At 39.0% G+C, this 15,355-nt stretch overlaps 2 protein-coding genes across 2 annotated transcripts; one reads left to right on the top strand and one right to left on the bottom strand.

The window, feature by feature from the left end:
• Positions 1-445: 445 nt before the first annotated feature.
• On the top strand, positions 446-6,732 carry LOC137741710 (kinesin-like protein KIN-5D). Its single transcript, XM_068481418.1, has 23 exons — positions 446-618; positions 891-1,083; positions 1,159-1,288; positions 1,545-1,700; positions 1,799-2,275; positions 2,451-2,548; positions 2,641-2,797; positions 2,895-2,964; positions 3,113-3,189; positions 3,284-3,337; positions 3,429-3,509; positions 3,596-3,707; positions 3,928-4,014; positions 4,100-4,275; positions 4,372-4,533; positions 4,611-4,718; positions 4,814-4,972; positions 5,061-5,144; positions 5,266-5,471; positions 5,580-5,681; positions 5,775-5,884; positions 5,970-6,121; positions 6,257-6,732. The coding sequence occupies exons 2-23, from the start codon at positions 911-913 to the stop codon at positions 6,482-6,484; spliced, it is 3,159 nt and encodes a 1,052-aa protein (XP_068337519.1). The 5' UTR covers positions 446-618; positions 891-910; the 3' UTR covers positions 6,485-6,732.
• Positions 6,733-8,597: 1,865 nt separating this feature from the next.
• On the bottom strand, positions 8,598-14,220 carry LOC137742491 (uncharacterized). The gene is made up of 3 exons (XM_068482373.1): positions 13,762-14,220; positions 9,350-13,595; positions 8,598-9,074 (listed from the first exon to the last, which is right to left on the bottom strand). The coding sequence occupies exon 2, from the start codon at positions 13,484-13,486 to the stop codon at positions 9,362-9,364; it is 4,125 nt and encodes a 1,374-aa protein (XP_068338474.1). The 5' UTR covers positions 13,487-13,595; positions 13,762-14,220; the 3' UTR covers positions 8,598-9,074; positions 9,350-9,361.
• Between the last annotated feature and the right edge of the window lie 1,135 nt (positions 14,221-15,355).

The raw sequence follows: 15,355 nt of genomic DNA, 5'->3' as shown, positions 1-15,355 counted from the left end.
TTAACAAGAAAACCCACTCTTAGTTTAAATGCGCACACACTAATTAAACCCTAATTTCCAAAACCGACACTAATTAAAGCAGGTTAGTAAAAACAAGGAAGGGCCTATCAGTAATATGTGGTAACGATAGGGGCAATGGTTCAAACCTGGTTTCCGTTTCGAAAATTTTGAAAAGATCAGTGAGGTGAGGTGAGGTGAGGCCTCTTTGTCGATTCATAACGGTCGGGAAATTACTATCTCACAAACGATTTTATTTTAGTTGACGGCGTTAAGGGGACGCGTCAATGCCGTCCTCACATATTCCAAACGCCCCCCGTAACGTCTCTTGAAATGTAGTCTAATTTAAAATTTTAATTAAGATATTATTATTTTATTTTAGTTTTGAGCTCTCAAAACAGTCCCTACTCTCTCTCTCGCTTGTTTCTCACACCTCCCTCTCTCTCTCTCTCTCTCTCTCTCTATCTCTCTCTCTCCATAAATTACGATTCACACAAAGATACAGACTCACTCTCTCTCTCTAAACTCTACGACTACGACTTTCTCTCTAGAGATACCGCCATCGCCATTGGTTTAAGGATCTCCCTGTGCTTGCAGGCCGGCCGGCAGTTCGGTTTCACTGTAAGTTTCTTCTTCTTCTTTATTAATTCTGCTTTTTTGCTTTTGCTTTTTGATTTCTTCGGTTTGAATCGCGCACATTTCGATTTCGATCGTTCGTTTTCGATCCTTTTCCGATTCAAATCTGCATATCTGGATGAATTCGGAATTGCATTGCTTGAATTTGGTTGTGCGATCGATCGTTGACTCAAAGATTGGAAATTCAAATTATGCACTAATCTTGAATGATTGTATGAGTGTGTGTACACCGGTACTGATGATTGAAGGTTTTTCAGATTAAGAGAGCAACAAAGCTATGGATTCCTCGCAGTCCCAACAGAGAAGAGGAGGATTGGTATCACTATCACCGTCACAGACGCCAAAGTCGAGCGACAAGTCGGTGCGAGATCTGCGATCTGGGGATTCGAATTCGACAAACAGGCATGAGAAGGAAAAGGGTGTCAATGTGCAGGTCCTTGTGCGTTGCAGGTGAGTCGGATTCCAAGTAGAGTTCAGTGAGATGTTGTCTGAGTGAGTTACTTACTCGATTGATTTGGTTTGCAGGCCATTGAGTGAAGACGAAGTGAGGGTGCATACGCCGGTCGTGATTTCTTGCAATGAGGGTAGAAGGGAAGTTGCTGCAATTCAGAATATAGCTAACAAGCAGATTGATAGAACCTTTGCGTTTGACAAGGTTCGTGGCTTGGAATTTTGGAACTTAAATTCTTGTGTTTAATCTTATTCTACTTTAAAAGTTTCACTACGGTCTTATAAGATGAACGGAATTAGTGGGTTTTGATCAATTTTTGTTAACAAAGTTCTGAAATTAAATAAGGATTTGTACTGCATTCAGTGAAGTGTAGTTGAAATAAGTTCCTTGCTGTTATGCTACTTGTAATATTCTTTCTTTGTACTGGGAAGTGATCAGAAAGTTGGATAATGTTGTTTAGGTCTTCGGTCCAGCATCCCAACAGAAGGAACTGTATGACCAGGCTGTCTCTCCTATCGTAAATGAAGTGCTTGAGGGATATAACTGCACAATCTTTGCCTATGGTCAGACAGGGACGGGGAAAACATACACAATGGAGGGAGGAGCAAGAAAGAAGGTTTGTTTGTGACTTTAGAATTGACGCCACTCTGTATGTTACGTTATAATATTCTGTTTCCTAAATAGATTTCTGACTGAATTTTGTGATTTTTGTAGAATGGGGAGTTTCCTAGTGATGCGGGTGTTATCCCAAGAGCCGTTAAACAAATTTTTGACATATTGGAAGCTCAGGTTGCTGAATATAGCATGAAAGTCACATTTTTAGAGCTGTACAATGAGGAGATAAGTGATCTTTTGGCCCCTGATGAGAACACAAAATTTGTAGATGACAAATCAAAGAAACCCATAGCTCTCATGGAAGATGGAAAGGGTGGTGTTTTTGTAAGAGGCTTGGAAGAAGAGATAGTGTGCACAGCAAATGAAATTTACAAAATCTTGGAGAAGGGATCCGCAAAAAGGCGAACAGCTGAGACTCTTCTCAACAAGCAAAGCAGCCGTTCACACTCAATATTTTCCATCACAATCCACATTAAGGAATGTACTCCAGAGGGTGAAGAAATGATCAAGTGTGGGAAGCTGAATCTTGTCGATCTCGCTGGTTCTGAGAACATTTCTCGCTCTGGTGCGAGAGAGGTAAGGAATAAATTTAGTTGTCTTGTCAATATAATAACGTATAGCAGATGCATATGGTGACTTCTTTGGAATGTTATTTTACTAACAAGATCTTATTGCCATATATCCATGAAAGTTTGTGTTTTGAGCTTTTTTCACCATGTGTATGTGATTGAAAAGAAACTTTCACTTGCAGGGAAGAGCAAGAGAAGCTGGGGAGATAAATAAGAGCTTACTTACTCTTGGTCGTGTCATTAATGCTTTAGTTGAGCACTCTGGTCATGTTCCATATAGGTATTACTACTTAAAATCCCATACTGTTCTTGACTATATTTACAAACCCCAGAAAGTAAATTTAATTACAATTGAATTGTTTGGAATACCAGGGATAGTAAACTAACAAGATTACTGAGAGACTCCTTAGGAGGGAAAACAAAGACATGCATAATTGCTACCGTGTCACCTTCCATCCATTGTTTGGAAGAAACACTCAGCACCTTAGACTATGCACACCGTGCCAAAAATATAAAGAACAAACCAGAGGTCAGAAGTTTGCTCCATCCCGGTTCTCAAAAATTATATAGTTGAACAGTCTTTCATTCTGATTCTTGTTATGGCTTGTTGTCGCTTATTGTTTCAGGTCAATCAAAAAATGATGAAGTCTGCTTTGATCAAGGATTTGTATTCTGAGATTGATCGGCTCAAGCAAGGTTGTTAACTGATTCCAACGTTGATGTGCTCTCTCTCTCTCTCTCCCCAGTGATTTTTTTTTTTTTTGTTTGACAGGTTATTTAATGATTCTTTATAGTTACTTTGCTACAAGCTAAATTGTATGACATGTTTCTTTTGTTCATTCAGAGGTATATGCTGCCAGAGAGAAGAATGGAATCTATATACCACGAGATCGTTATCTTAGTGAAGAAGCAGAGAAGAAGGTCTTATTCTTGTCGTTTAACTGAAGTATGGACTGCTTTTCCTACGTTCACAGTTGACTGGTTACTAACTTCATTGACTATTTATTTACTGTAGGCAATGGCTGAAAAGATAGAGCGGATGGAACTTGATTCTGATTCCAAAGACAAGGTATCTCCATCAAGATTTCACTCCTTTCTTTTTGAATAATATTGACTACAGGGTGGGAACTAATATAAACGTTACATTGGCCTAAGAGCAGCAATTGCTGGAGCTTCAGGAACTTTACAGTTCTCAGCAACTTTTGGCTGTAGAATTGAGTGATAAACTTGAAAAAACTGAGGTAATACATTCGTAATATCAACTTACAGAGTCTCCTTTTGTTCTTTCTGCTCTCGTTCTGAGATAATTAAACACTTTATACTTCAGACAAAGCTTGAGGAAACTGGACATGCGCTGTATGATCTTGAGGACAAGCATCGACAAGCAAATGCGACCATCAAAGAGAAGGAATTTCTGATAGTGAATCTCCTCAAATCGGGTGAGCAAAGTTGTCTGCTAAAACAAATCGTCGTGTCACCATCTGCGTTTTCAGACCATAGATGGATTCTCTCCTTCTCATCTTATGTTAAAGTTATACAGTCGACATTCGGGCTTATTCTACACTAGTTCATGTTCAATTTTATGCATATATTAAATTTTATGTTGGATGGTACATTTAAATGCCTTTTTCTCACTATTATTCCATTGTTAATTTTCAGAGAAATCACTCGTCGGGCGTGCATTTGAGCTGCGAGCAGAGCTAGAGAATGCTGCATCAGATGTGTCCAGTTTATTTGCCAAAATTGGTTTGTATTATTATTTTGTATGTTGTTCTTTGATCTCCCTCAAAACTTCGGGTTATTTATTTACTGACCATGGCTGGTTTTGTAGAGCGTAAGGACAAAATTGAAGATGGAAACCGGATACTAGTCCAGAAATTTCAGTCCCAATTAACTCAGCAGCTTGAAGTCTTGCATAAGACTGTGGCAGTTGCAGTGACACAACAGGAGCAGCAATTAAAAGATATGGAAGAGGACATGCAGTCCTTTGTATCAACGAAGGCGGAGGTAAGGTCTAGACAAGAAGATGTTTGTCCTTGCATGCATTCCTGAGATCGAATTTTCAGTCTATATACAACTTCATTATTTGGCTTAATTTTGAAGGCTACTGAAGAACTACGAGGAAGATTAGGAAAGCTTAAAAACATGTATGGTTCTGGTATTAAAGCTCTAGATGGTATAGCTGGGGATCTTGAAGGAAATTCGCAATCAACGTTTTCTCATCTAAACTCTGAAGTTTCTAACCATTCTTCTGCTCTGGAAGATGTAAGCATTATTTCACTATATATTTTGTCTTCAGATTTCTTTGTTTTTCTGTATTTGACTTTCTTCAAACGATTCAGCTCTTCAAAGGAATTGCTTCAGAAGCTGATGCATTACTCAATGATCTTCAAGGTAATCTTCACAACCAAGAGGAAAAGCTAAATGCATTTGCACAACAACAGCGTGAGGTACGTAAGATATTGTTGGTTTCATGGATGATTTATTTCCTTTACAGTAAAATTCAATCATCAGTTTTGGCTTAAAAATTCTGTGATTTGTATAGGCTCATGCCAGAGCAGTCGAAACTGCACGTTCAGTTTCTAAAGTTACTGTGGACTTTTTCAAAACTCTAGACTTGCATGCATCCAATCTGACCCAAATTGTGGAAGAAGCACAAACTGTCAACGACAAGAAATTGTCTCAACTTGAAGAGAAGTTTGAGGTGGTTGCAGTGCACTTATTAAACTGAATGAGCCGTAGAACAACCTCATTCATCAAATTAAATGCTTGTTTTTTTTATCTCTATGTAGGAGTGTGCTGCTAATGAAGAAAGGCAATTGCTAGAGAAAGTGGCAGAGCTGCTGGCAAGTTCAAATGCCAGGAAGAAAAAACTGGTATGGTTTGTTCATAGGCTGCTACCATTTCCTTATGCCTTTTTCTTGAGGTTTTATGATAGAATTCAGCAACGACTTTTTATTTAGGTTTTTCTTGATAACAATCTTTATGCATTTTTAGGTACAAACTGCTGTAAATGATCTTCGAGAGAGTGCAACAAGCAGAACCAACAAAATACAGAAAGAAATGTCAACCATGCAAGATTCAACTTCGTCTATCAAAACCAAATGGACATTTCACATGGAAAAAACAGAATCCCATTACCTTGAAGACACAACGGCTGTGGAATGTGGAAAGAAAGACATGGAGGAGGTTCTACAGAATTGGTACATATATTCTGGAGTCTCTGGATATAAGAATTTATACCGATTTGGGCATGATTCTGCTACTTGAATTTTTCTAGCCCATTACTTACACCGAACGAAAATGTGCAGTTTGAAGCAGGCATCAGTGGGTGCAGAACAGTGGAAGAAAGCTCAGGAGTCCTTGCTCAATCTAGAAAAGAGAAATGTTGCTTCTGTGGACTCCATTGTTAGGTATGCTTTTAATACTTCAAGCGCATTCCTTATATAAGAGAAATACTGTGGGTCTCAATTGAAAGTTTATTCATTTATTTTCTCTTCAACTAGGAGGGGAACGGAAGTCAATCAAACCTTACGTGATAGGTTCTCCTCGTCTGTGTCAGCTGCACTAGAAGATGTAGACATCGCAGACAAGAATCTCCTTTCCTCCATAGATCGTCAGTATCCAATTTCACATTTTAAGTTTACATTTGTCTTCGTAGTTATATGTTGGACTACAGGTACTGAAACAAATATTTGCAGATTCATTACAACTTGACCACGAGGCATGTGGAAATCTAAATTCAATGATTGTTCCATGTTGCGGGGATCTGAGAGAACTAAAGGGAGGTCACTACCACAATATTGTTGAAATCACCGAAAATGCAGGAAAATTTCTTCTGGATGAATACGTGGTAAGATTGTTAAGAGTGCAATAACTGTTCTGAAAATCTCTTATGGATGAAATTTTCCGAAAAACTAATTCTATGTAGAGTTACATTTTTAATAATGCTGTGTTTAACGATATTTTCAACCTCTGCAACAAGCAGGTGGACGAACCATCATGTTCCACGCCAAGAAAGAGGTCATTCAATCTTCCAAGCGTTGCATCCATTGAAGAACTCAGGACTCCAGCTTTTGAGGAATTGTTGAGGTTATTCTGGGATGAAAGATCGGCGAAACAGCAAGCAAATGGAGACCTAAAACACGTCACAGGGGCGTACGAGGCTGCTCAATCCATTAGAGACTCCAGAGTTCCTCTCACTGCTATTAACTAAAGAGAGGGGGACCGAGCATTTAGTGGTCAGAAAAACGTGTGTACATAACGTATATGGCATATATATGTACTATTTAGTCACTGCACTATGCAACTCTTATTCGTTGATTGTTTCTTGTGGATGGAGAATTCGATTTAGTATGTAGGGTTCTTGGGGAACTTCAAAATTCGAGTTCGTTGAATTTCCCTCTTCTGTAACAAACTGCGATTGGATTTTTGATGAGGAGTTGATTGTTTTTTGAGTGTTTAGGAAGCTGCTTCTTTGCAAACCATAATTCATGTCAAACATAAATAGATTGAAGAAATTGAGGTTCCACCATAAAATCAATTGGCAATATAGAGAGTAACTCAAGATCATATAAACCTGCAAGGCATGTCCCTCATTGATGTGGGACAAACTTTTCCTCACATCATCCAATCCCAACAGTCTACACATGGACAACAACTGAGTGATGCGTGAGCACGTGTGACCCTTAGGCTTTCACATGAGAGACAACATGCTATGATACCATGATGAAATTGAGATTCCACCATAAAACCAATTGGCAATATGAATAGTAACTCAAGACCATATAAACCCATAGCAATGCATGTCCCTCATCGATATGGGACAAACTTTTCCTCATATCATCAAATCTTAACATAGCTATTAACGGAGGAGTATTGAGGATTCTATTGGCTTCCAAAACGACCGTCGGCAATTTATCCACGGCAATGTGTTCGTCCCCTTGTCCTATTGAGAGAGATGTTTTTGTTTAACACTAGGACCGCATGAGGTAAGATTTTTGAATCCGTTATGGTTGACCCATTATAACTTAGCCTTCCGATATAGTTGTATTAGATAGTAGGGGTGTGCTATCCACACATCCCATTTTACTTCTCACACACCATTTGATAATTTCTGTCCGTTGATCTTCTTCAATTCATCTGATTTGACGGCCGAAAATTAAAAAGGTGTGTGAGAAGTAAAATGGGGTGTGTGGATATCGTACCCCTAGATAGTATTATTACACAATTAATAAATCAAAAGAGAATAAATTATCTCTAAATTTGCATTACCTTAATTTAAGGGTGGTCCTATCCACACCCCTTTTTATTTCTTACACATCTCTCTCAATTTTCGGTCGTTGGATTTGATTAAAAAAGATTAATGATAAAAAATTAATAAAGATGTGTGGGAGGTAAAAAGAGATATGTGAACCAAGAAACCAACCAAACCAGACCAACTCCGAACCTAATCAAACCAAATTTTTAATAATTTCATAAAACCGACCATCAAACCATTGAACCGTTTGCTATTTGAAGTAAGAAACAACAGTTCAACCGAACCAAATATGAAAATTAGTTCGGTGGTATTATGTTTTGGGAGATCGATTGGGTTACAGAACTGATCCCACCCATATCCAACTTGTAAACGGATTGGATCAACCTAATTCCGTATCCAAATTCATTTATAATCAAATCATTGGAGAAAAATGATATGTGACTTGATAATCCAACTAAGATAATAAAAATAATTCCTCCAATTAAGGTTAATATACAACAACCACGTGCTAAAGTTTCTTCTCATTGAACTCGTCTAGTATTGAAAATAATATATTTTATAACTTCAAACAAATTACTCTGGGATTCTATTTTAGAGAAATTATTCAAAATGATCCATAAATTGCTAACAAAATCAAGCACAAATTGAAATCCACTTTAACCAAAAGTGATTTTCGGTCAATACGCAATGAACAAAAATCTATATATATTTTTTATTTGAACAATATATTTATACACTACGAGTAAGGAAATAAATTGGCATCGAATTCATTATTCCTGATATTTCAACTAAGACCTGTCAGTTAGAAAACGAAATATCATCAGATCATAGTATTAAGCGGTGAAGAAAAATCAATTTTGATTAAAAGAGGTTTTAGGAAGGTTATTGTTGCATTTGGCAAAATTGATTAAAAACTGCGACTTAACAATTTCTTGTCAAAAATGAGATTGTTACGTGCTCCCACTCAACAAATATTGTAGTAATGTTTTACTTATGATGTGACATGACAGAGACAAATGCCGAAATCCTATATAGATCGCAGATACTAAGACCACATTCTATTTATTTATTTCTCGAATGTTATGTTATTAAACCATCAATTAGAACTACACCATCTTAAATATTGTTTTTCGTGGTGTAAATGTTTCTTTTCTTTTTGTCAAAGAAAACAACTCATCAAGATCCTTGCAATTAACTCTAAACCAGATGTATAAAAAACCAAATATGGAATTGGCCATTTTTGCTCACTTAATGTACACCACCATCAACTCTCAACTACATTTTTTTGCTTCTTCTTCTTCTTCAAGATCTAAATATATAAAGACAAAAAATTTATTTATGGAAAGGCAGAATTATATAGATATAGATATATTTATATATCCACCCCACCCGTACCAACTCATGAGCCTCGAACAAGACTAAATTTCTAACCTACATTTTCGTGATAGAATCAATACTATATGCAAAAATACTGCACCTTCAATGTATGACACGCTCCTTGACCGGGAACAAAAATGCGATCTGATGGGAAGGTGGAGTGCTATGCCTGCAAAACATATCAATGTTCTTCGTCAGAACCCCACATGATGGATGGCAAAGTACAGTTGATTAAACGTAACTAGTTACTTCTCCTTGTCACAACTATACTATATCTGACATTTCTTCGTGTAACGGATACCTAACATTGGTTCTATGAACTACAGCTTTCATGAATCATATTAATAGCATGAATATAATTTCAATTCAAAAGAGTAACTTGCCAACACTAACACAAAGAAGAGAATATCATTTGGGATAATGCAAAATGCCACTGAAAACTACCTCAATATAACCTCACAATAAGCTTGCACTCAAGAGCCCAACTGTCCTTTCTCTCCCAAACGTTTCATCATCAAAATCTTCATTTGTGGAATTTTCCTGACACAGCAATTTGTTTTCACACATTGGATTCAAGCCATGACCCTCCCAAAGCATTGGATTGCCTTGGCGCATTTCATCTTGTTCAGACCCGTTATTGGTATCAGTATTATCCTCCACATCTTGTTGCATATCATCCAAACATGATGGCTCAACATTGAGATCGGAGCACATCTCATACCCAGTTTGTTCCTCAGTCCCATGATAAGCTACAGTCACTGCTCCTTGGTCAGGTAGATCGCCAGCATCCTTTTTCTGCCTCTTCCATTTCTTTGTAGATGAAGTACCATCATCCTCAAAATCTTCTTCTTCTCTTTCTCTATGTAAATAGACCCATAATTTCCTTTCCCCATCAAATTGCACACATGGATCACGCTCATAATGCAACCGATCCAAGGCTCCACTAACAACTTGATTAACTTGTGCATCAGAAACATCTTCAACAATGTATTGAGAATCTCTTATCAAAGTGCAAACATCTGCTCTGGTGCCAATACTTCCAGGCAACCTTGCAGCTGCATCTCTCACAAGACAAAGAATTGTAACATGCGGTGGTCGATCACGTTTCAACATAAAGTGATCTCGGGCTTTTGATGTTGGCTTACCACCGCACCTTCTCAATGGGGCAACAATGGATTTTTTACCATCTGCTGCTGTGTAAGAGAAGGCCCTGTCTGGAATTGAATACCTGAGAACCTCCTCCTTACGGAAATAAGCCCTCACTACTTCGGAACTTGGGCTAATGGTGTTAAGACTCTTTTGAGCTCTTAAATCCCTGAACCTTTCTTTCTCATCCAGGTTGAGCTGCATCAACTCCAAGGGCGGTGCCGGAAGAATTCCAATTTGTTGAATGGTATCTTGCCCACATTTGAGCCAATTTGCAAACGAATCCACCAGCTTGACAAGCATTTTGTGCGGAAGACCCCATGCTTCAGGAAATATCACCTCCTCGTTGGCGTCGTGATCTGATGAACTCTGAGAAACTGGACCAGTCCACGACCAGCTTTTTGTAGCTTTTTCAAAGGCAACCAGTGTCTTCCAACCCTTTGCTCCTAAAGGTGCTGTTTTTGATGAAAAGATCCTTAGAACTCCTCTCACAAGATCCTGAAGTGGCTCTTGTGTCTCAAGAATACAAGGATCTCCTGGATTCAAGCTAACACGGTTCACAATGTCCTGAACCGTTAGAGAAGGCATATTCATTTCTCCAGCAAGCTCTGAGTTACTGACATCTGCCTTTTCACAAGAAAGAACCCCATTGACAGCACCCTCGTGAGTTTTGTTTGGCTCATCCGCAGATTCCCCAACAGTACCTTCTGGGACTGGAGTGATCATTGCCAAGCGAACAGCTGAAAGAAGATGTATAATCGAGAATGAGAAACCAGTATGAACTGTAGGTGTAATTGGAGTAAATGGCTTTTTCTGGGGCCTGGTTTCCGGCTCCATATCTGTTGCTCCCATTTCTGTAATTGGTTGCTCAGAAATTTCTACATCTGAACTAACAGTCTCATTCTCTAGCTTCCTCTTTGCCTTTTTTTTCAAGGAACTGGAATCAACAATGAGCTGTTTATGGTTAGACTGGAGGTCGCCATCTTCATCTCCTCTACCAGTATCGGACACATCCTCCTTCCCTTGCCGCTTCTTTGCCATCATGTTGCACCCCAATAATGGGACCTCAATTCTTTCATGGCGATCACTCACATATTCTTCAATGTTCTGATCTTTCTTCCTGATATTACCCCGTCCACCACCATTCCCTAGGAACCGCATTCCAAGCGAATCATCCTCCTCGTCAACAAAATAGCGAGACTCTGGCACAGAATGATCATGGCCAACTTCTCTTTTCTGCCTTCCAGTGTAGACCTTCCATGAGGGTGTGTGCAAACTTTCACCAGCTTCCCCTTGAAATTGGGCATTCTTGCCCAATTTGTAGATTTGTTTCTGTTCATCATAATCATCACCTTCATCATTAAATTTACTCAAGCCCGGGATATAACGCTCTTCGAAAGCTCTAGTCGAAGAGTTATGTAAGGGACTATTGTCTCGCATCTTACCCTTTTGTTTTGCTTTGGAAGAATAGTTCTCTCGATTACGCATATGTCCATGTTCAGCAAAACCACCCATCTTACTGGAGTAATTGATCCCATCAAGAGCCTGGAAACTCTCCTTCAGCTCTTTCCTCGCATATTTGGCCCTTTTTGCTTCTAGAGTGGGATTCAACAAAGAAGATGGAGAAGTTTCCATAGCACCACTGGGATAAGCCAGCTTCCTCCTCAACAAAGGGTTGCTATCCTCATCGTCGTCAAATTGCTCCGATGAGTCTGATTCTGTATCTTCATTTTTTACAAACATTCTATTACCTTTCAATGCTGCAATTTCTGATACTCCATTTTGCATTCTCTTGTCTCTCATCTTCTCTTGCAATGGTTTTGCTCTAAATTCAGAAGATATAAACCTAGCATTCATCTGTGGTGGGGAAGCTCTATATGATTTGTGATTAAGATCAGGAGACTCCCTCCCTAACTTCCATTTCTTGCTCCTAGCATTCCAATCATCCGATCTTAAGGGAGAATCCATAGAAAAAGTATCCCCTTCAGTCCTTTTATGCCAGAATGGTTCTGCACGTTCTGATAAGTCAGCTCGATCTCCTCTGAGCGGAGGCTGTGGAAATCTGGCTTTCAAGGACTTCATCTGATCCCCAACTGTGAATTGATGAATATTTTCTGGATACTTGGCCTTTTTACCAAATTCATAGGGAGCTCTCAAGTTAGGAGGCTTTTCTGTTAAAACATTTGCCTCTGACAAAAGGTTTGCACTGCGGTTCCTACCATAGGCATAAACGTCAGCCTTTGAGGAGAGAGGCAGACGCATCAAACTGTCAGTGTTTAATTCATCACCTCTTGAAAGGTCATGATTCTTTCCCACTTTGAAAACACCAGACCTATCCATACTGCTACCACGAGACACATTTCTATCTCGCTGAATGTCAAATCCATATGCTGCGTCTTCAACATCATCACCAATTATAAATTGATCCCTTATTCTGAGTGCTGCCCCAGCATCATCCCCTACTGCTTTATGCTGCCGAGGAAGAGCTACGGCTGAACTGTATGGTCCTGAATGGTTTGCTAGCTCTTTTGCTGAAGGAGTCTTGGACCCAGCCAACTTCAGTATACCTTTCGGATTCTGCTTCCCATATTTTGCCAATTCCATAGCTGACGACCGCCCTTTTGATGCAAGTTCCACACTTGTATCCACCCCATATACAGAATAACGAGCCATTTTCTGTGCAGTTTTCCTGTCCTTGATTTTGTTGCTCCGTAAACCTTCACCCGACTCTCTTTCTGATGAGTCAGCCTCCATATCCTCTATCTTCTCACCCATCAAACTCTTTTGGATTCTCATAATATTCAGCACCCGGAGCCTCTCCTCAATACTATATCCCTTGCAATTAAGCCAAGCATTTCTTATTTGACAGAGATTACTAACCATACTGTTCTGATGCTTCCTCAAAAGATTGTAGTGCTGCCGCTTCTGAAAGAAATCCAAACCCTCCCGGTAAAGAGCAACTCTTGGTTCACACAAACCTCCCTTCAACATATTGAACAACTGCTTAACAGGGCTCCCAAAATGAAAGTTGCAACCCGTAAAAAGCTCTTTCAAGGTAATCATAAAGGTCTCCTGGTCCATATCAGGCAGATACTTAGTGAGGCCAAACTGCTCCTCCTCACTCAAGCACTCATTCCATACATCCACTGACAATAAATCTTCAAGGCTTGGAAGATCATACAGCTCAAAAGGAATGCTACAAGTCTGGTTCCCAACTTGGCAAAACTCCACACCAGTTTCTCCCAATTCCAACAAATCAAAGTCATCAGACCCCGCTCCCGAGTCCGCATCATTAAATTCATCATCGTCATCCGATTCTGCAGCAGAGTTACGCTGTTGTAGCTCATCCTCATCACTAGACATACTCTTCCTACTACTGGGAGAAAACTCCGAATCAAGTCTCGAAACCTTGAAGTTGTTCTTCTCAATTGCCATGAATCCCAACACAACCCAAACACAACCCGCCAAAATCAAACAGACTCACAAGTTTCACACCAAGCCACCTCCAAGTCCCCAAATTTCAAACCATCACCGAATCAAAACCCTAATTTAAAAATAAATAAATAAAAAATCCTCAACATTTGCAACTACCAAACAAACAAAAAATGCACAATTCGAAGCAAGATTCATAACTGACACCAAATTTTACCCTAAATCACAAAAAAATAAATTTAAAAATTAAAGAGACTGAGAATCGAACGAGAGAATACCTGCGGCGAGCTTCAATGGTGAAATTGACCAGCAGAGCACGGGGGTGCGAGAACTCGAAGGTTCGTAGAGAGAGAAAGAGAGGAGAGAGAGAGAGAGAGAAGAGAGATTGCGTTTGGGTGGAAGATGAGAAACCCTAAAAGGCCATAGAGAGAGAGCTAAAAGACGAAGAGGTTAATAATTTCGATGGTATTTTACATGAAAATTATAATCTAGATGTGTGCGTAGGAGAGGTCGCCGTGGGGACGAAGAAGACGATGGTGACGTGGAGAGAGGCGCGCCGTCTGATTTCGCGAGGAGGAAGATGGGAGCGGGGCGAAATGACGAAAAGGGGCACCGAAGCGGGAAAGAGGAAAAAGAGGGCGTATGCGTGTGGCAGCGCAGAGGTAGAGAAGAAAGCAACAGCACAGAACAGTCGAACACAGAGAGAGAAGGCCGAGTTGACTCGGCGAGTCGTGTGACCGTTGCGAGTTCCGAGTCATGATCTTTTTTTTTTTTTTTTTTTCTCTTCTGCCTGTTGTTTGCTTGTTGGGGGCTGGCCCAACATTGGAGAAATCCTAAGGCCGGGCCGGTTTTTATTATATGTGACCCGCTTCGATCTTTCGACGTCGTATGGTTTATTGGTTTTATTTCTCTGTCATTTTGGTTGGCGGATGGATACTTGTCGCTAAATTTTTCTCTTATTAAAATTGAAAACTTTAATGAAAAGCTCTTAAGATTAAAAAAAAGAGTGAAGCTTTAATTAAAAATCCTTAAAATTACAAAAATTAATTGAAACACTTAAATAGAAATTTAATAATACAAAACAAAAGGAAAAAGAGCGGTTATGTTTTTGTAAATGAGTTGAAGTTTAGTGGGAACATCGTAAATAAATTGAAGTTAAAAACAAAGAGTCAGTTTATGCTAAAAAAAACCAGTCGGTTGCATTTTCGTAATTGTGTCTAAACAATCGGTGCCATCAAATTTCATCTTATTTACGAAAATGTCACCACCTCATTTTTTTCTCATTTTCGTTTTTTTGTCTTTATTATTAATAAAAGTGCATTAAGTGGTTGGGATACAAAAAAAAAAAAAAAAATTGAGGTTTATTCATTAGTTTTCCCAAAATTTTAATCTGAATTGAAAAATATTACGAATCAAAATATTTTTGAAGAGACTAGGTGAAAATTGGAGATTCCAAAAATTCCAAATTTTTTATTTGAATTTATCTTAAATGCAATCTTATAATGACGAATACTTTGAAATATTCAAATTTTTTTAATTATTTAGACTAAAATGATGTAAATTTATTGCTCAATTATCGCAAGTCTATTAGCACTATCCCAACTTCTAAGTTTCCTCTGTGAAAGAAAGACTGTTGGTGATTTCGGGATCTCTTGATCCTTCTAGTTTGGGTTGTGGGCGTGCTAACTCGCAGCCCAAGGCCAAGTGAGTAAAAGAAAAGTTGGTGATTTTGGTTGCACTTGAGATGACTGAGGAATAAATGTGTCTTGATCGAGGGTTCTTCGTATTTTAGGTCAAAGACTTTGATATTCATGAAAGTGAAGTGGTATGGATTTAGTGATTGACGTGTGAGCTGAGATGAATGGGAAGACG

Source organism: Pyrus communis, chromosome 8, assembly GCF_963583255.1.
Source record: "Pyrus communis chromosome 8, drPyrComm1.1, whole genome shotgun sequence".
NCBI classification, from domain to species: domain Eukaryota; kingdom Viridiplantae; phylum Streptophyta; class Magnoliopsida; order Rosales; family Rosaceae; genus Pyrus; species Pyrus communis.
This window is presented reverse-complemented; position numbering and strand designations above follow the sequence as displayed.

Coding starts and splice junctions, on each gene's coding strand:
- LOC137741710 (XM_068481418.1), top strand. CDS start 911: ATGGATTCCTCGCAGTCCCAACAGAGAAGAGGAGGATTGGTATCACTA. Junction 3,190..3,283: donor GTGAAGAAGCAGAGAAGAAG/GTCTTATTCTTG, acceptor TATTTACTGTAG/GCAATGGCTGAAAAGATAGA. Junction 6,122..6,256: donor TTCTTCTGGATGAATACGTG/GTAAGATTGTTA, acceptor TGCAACAAGCAG/GTGGACGAACCATCATGTTC.
- LOC137742491 (XM_068482373.1), bottom strand. CDS start 13,486: ATGGCAATTGAGAAGAACAACTTCAAGGTTTCGAGACTTGATTCGGAG.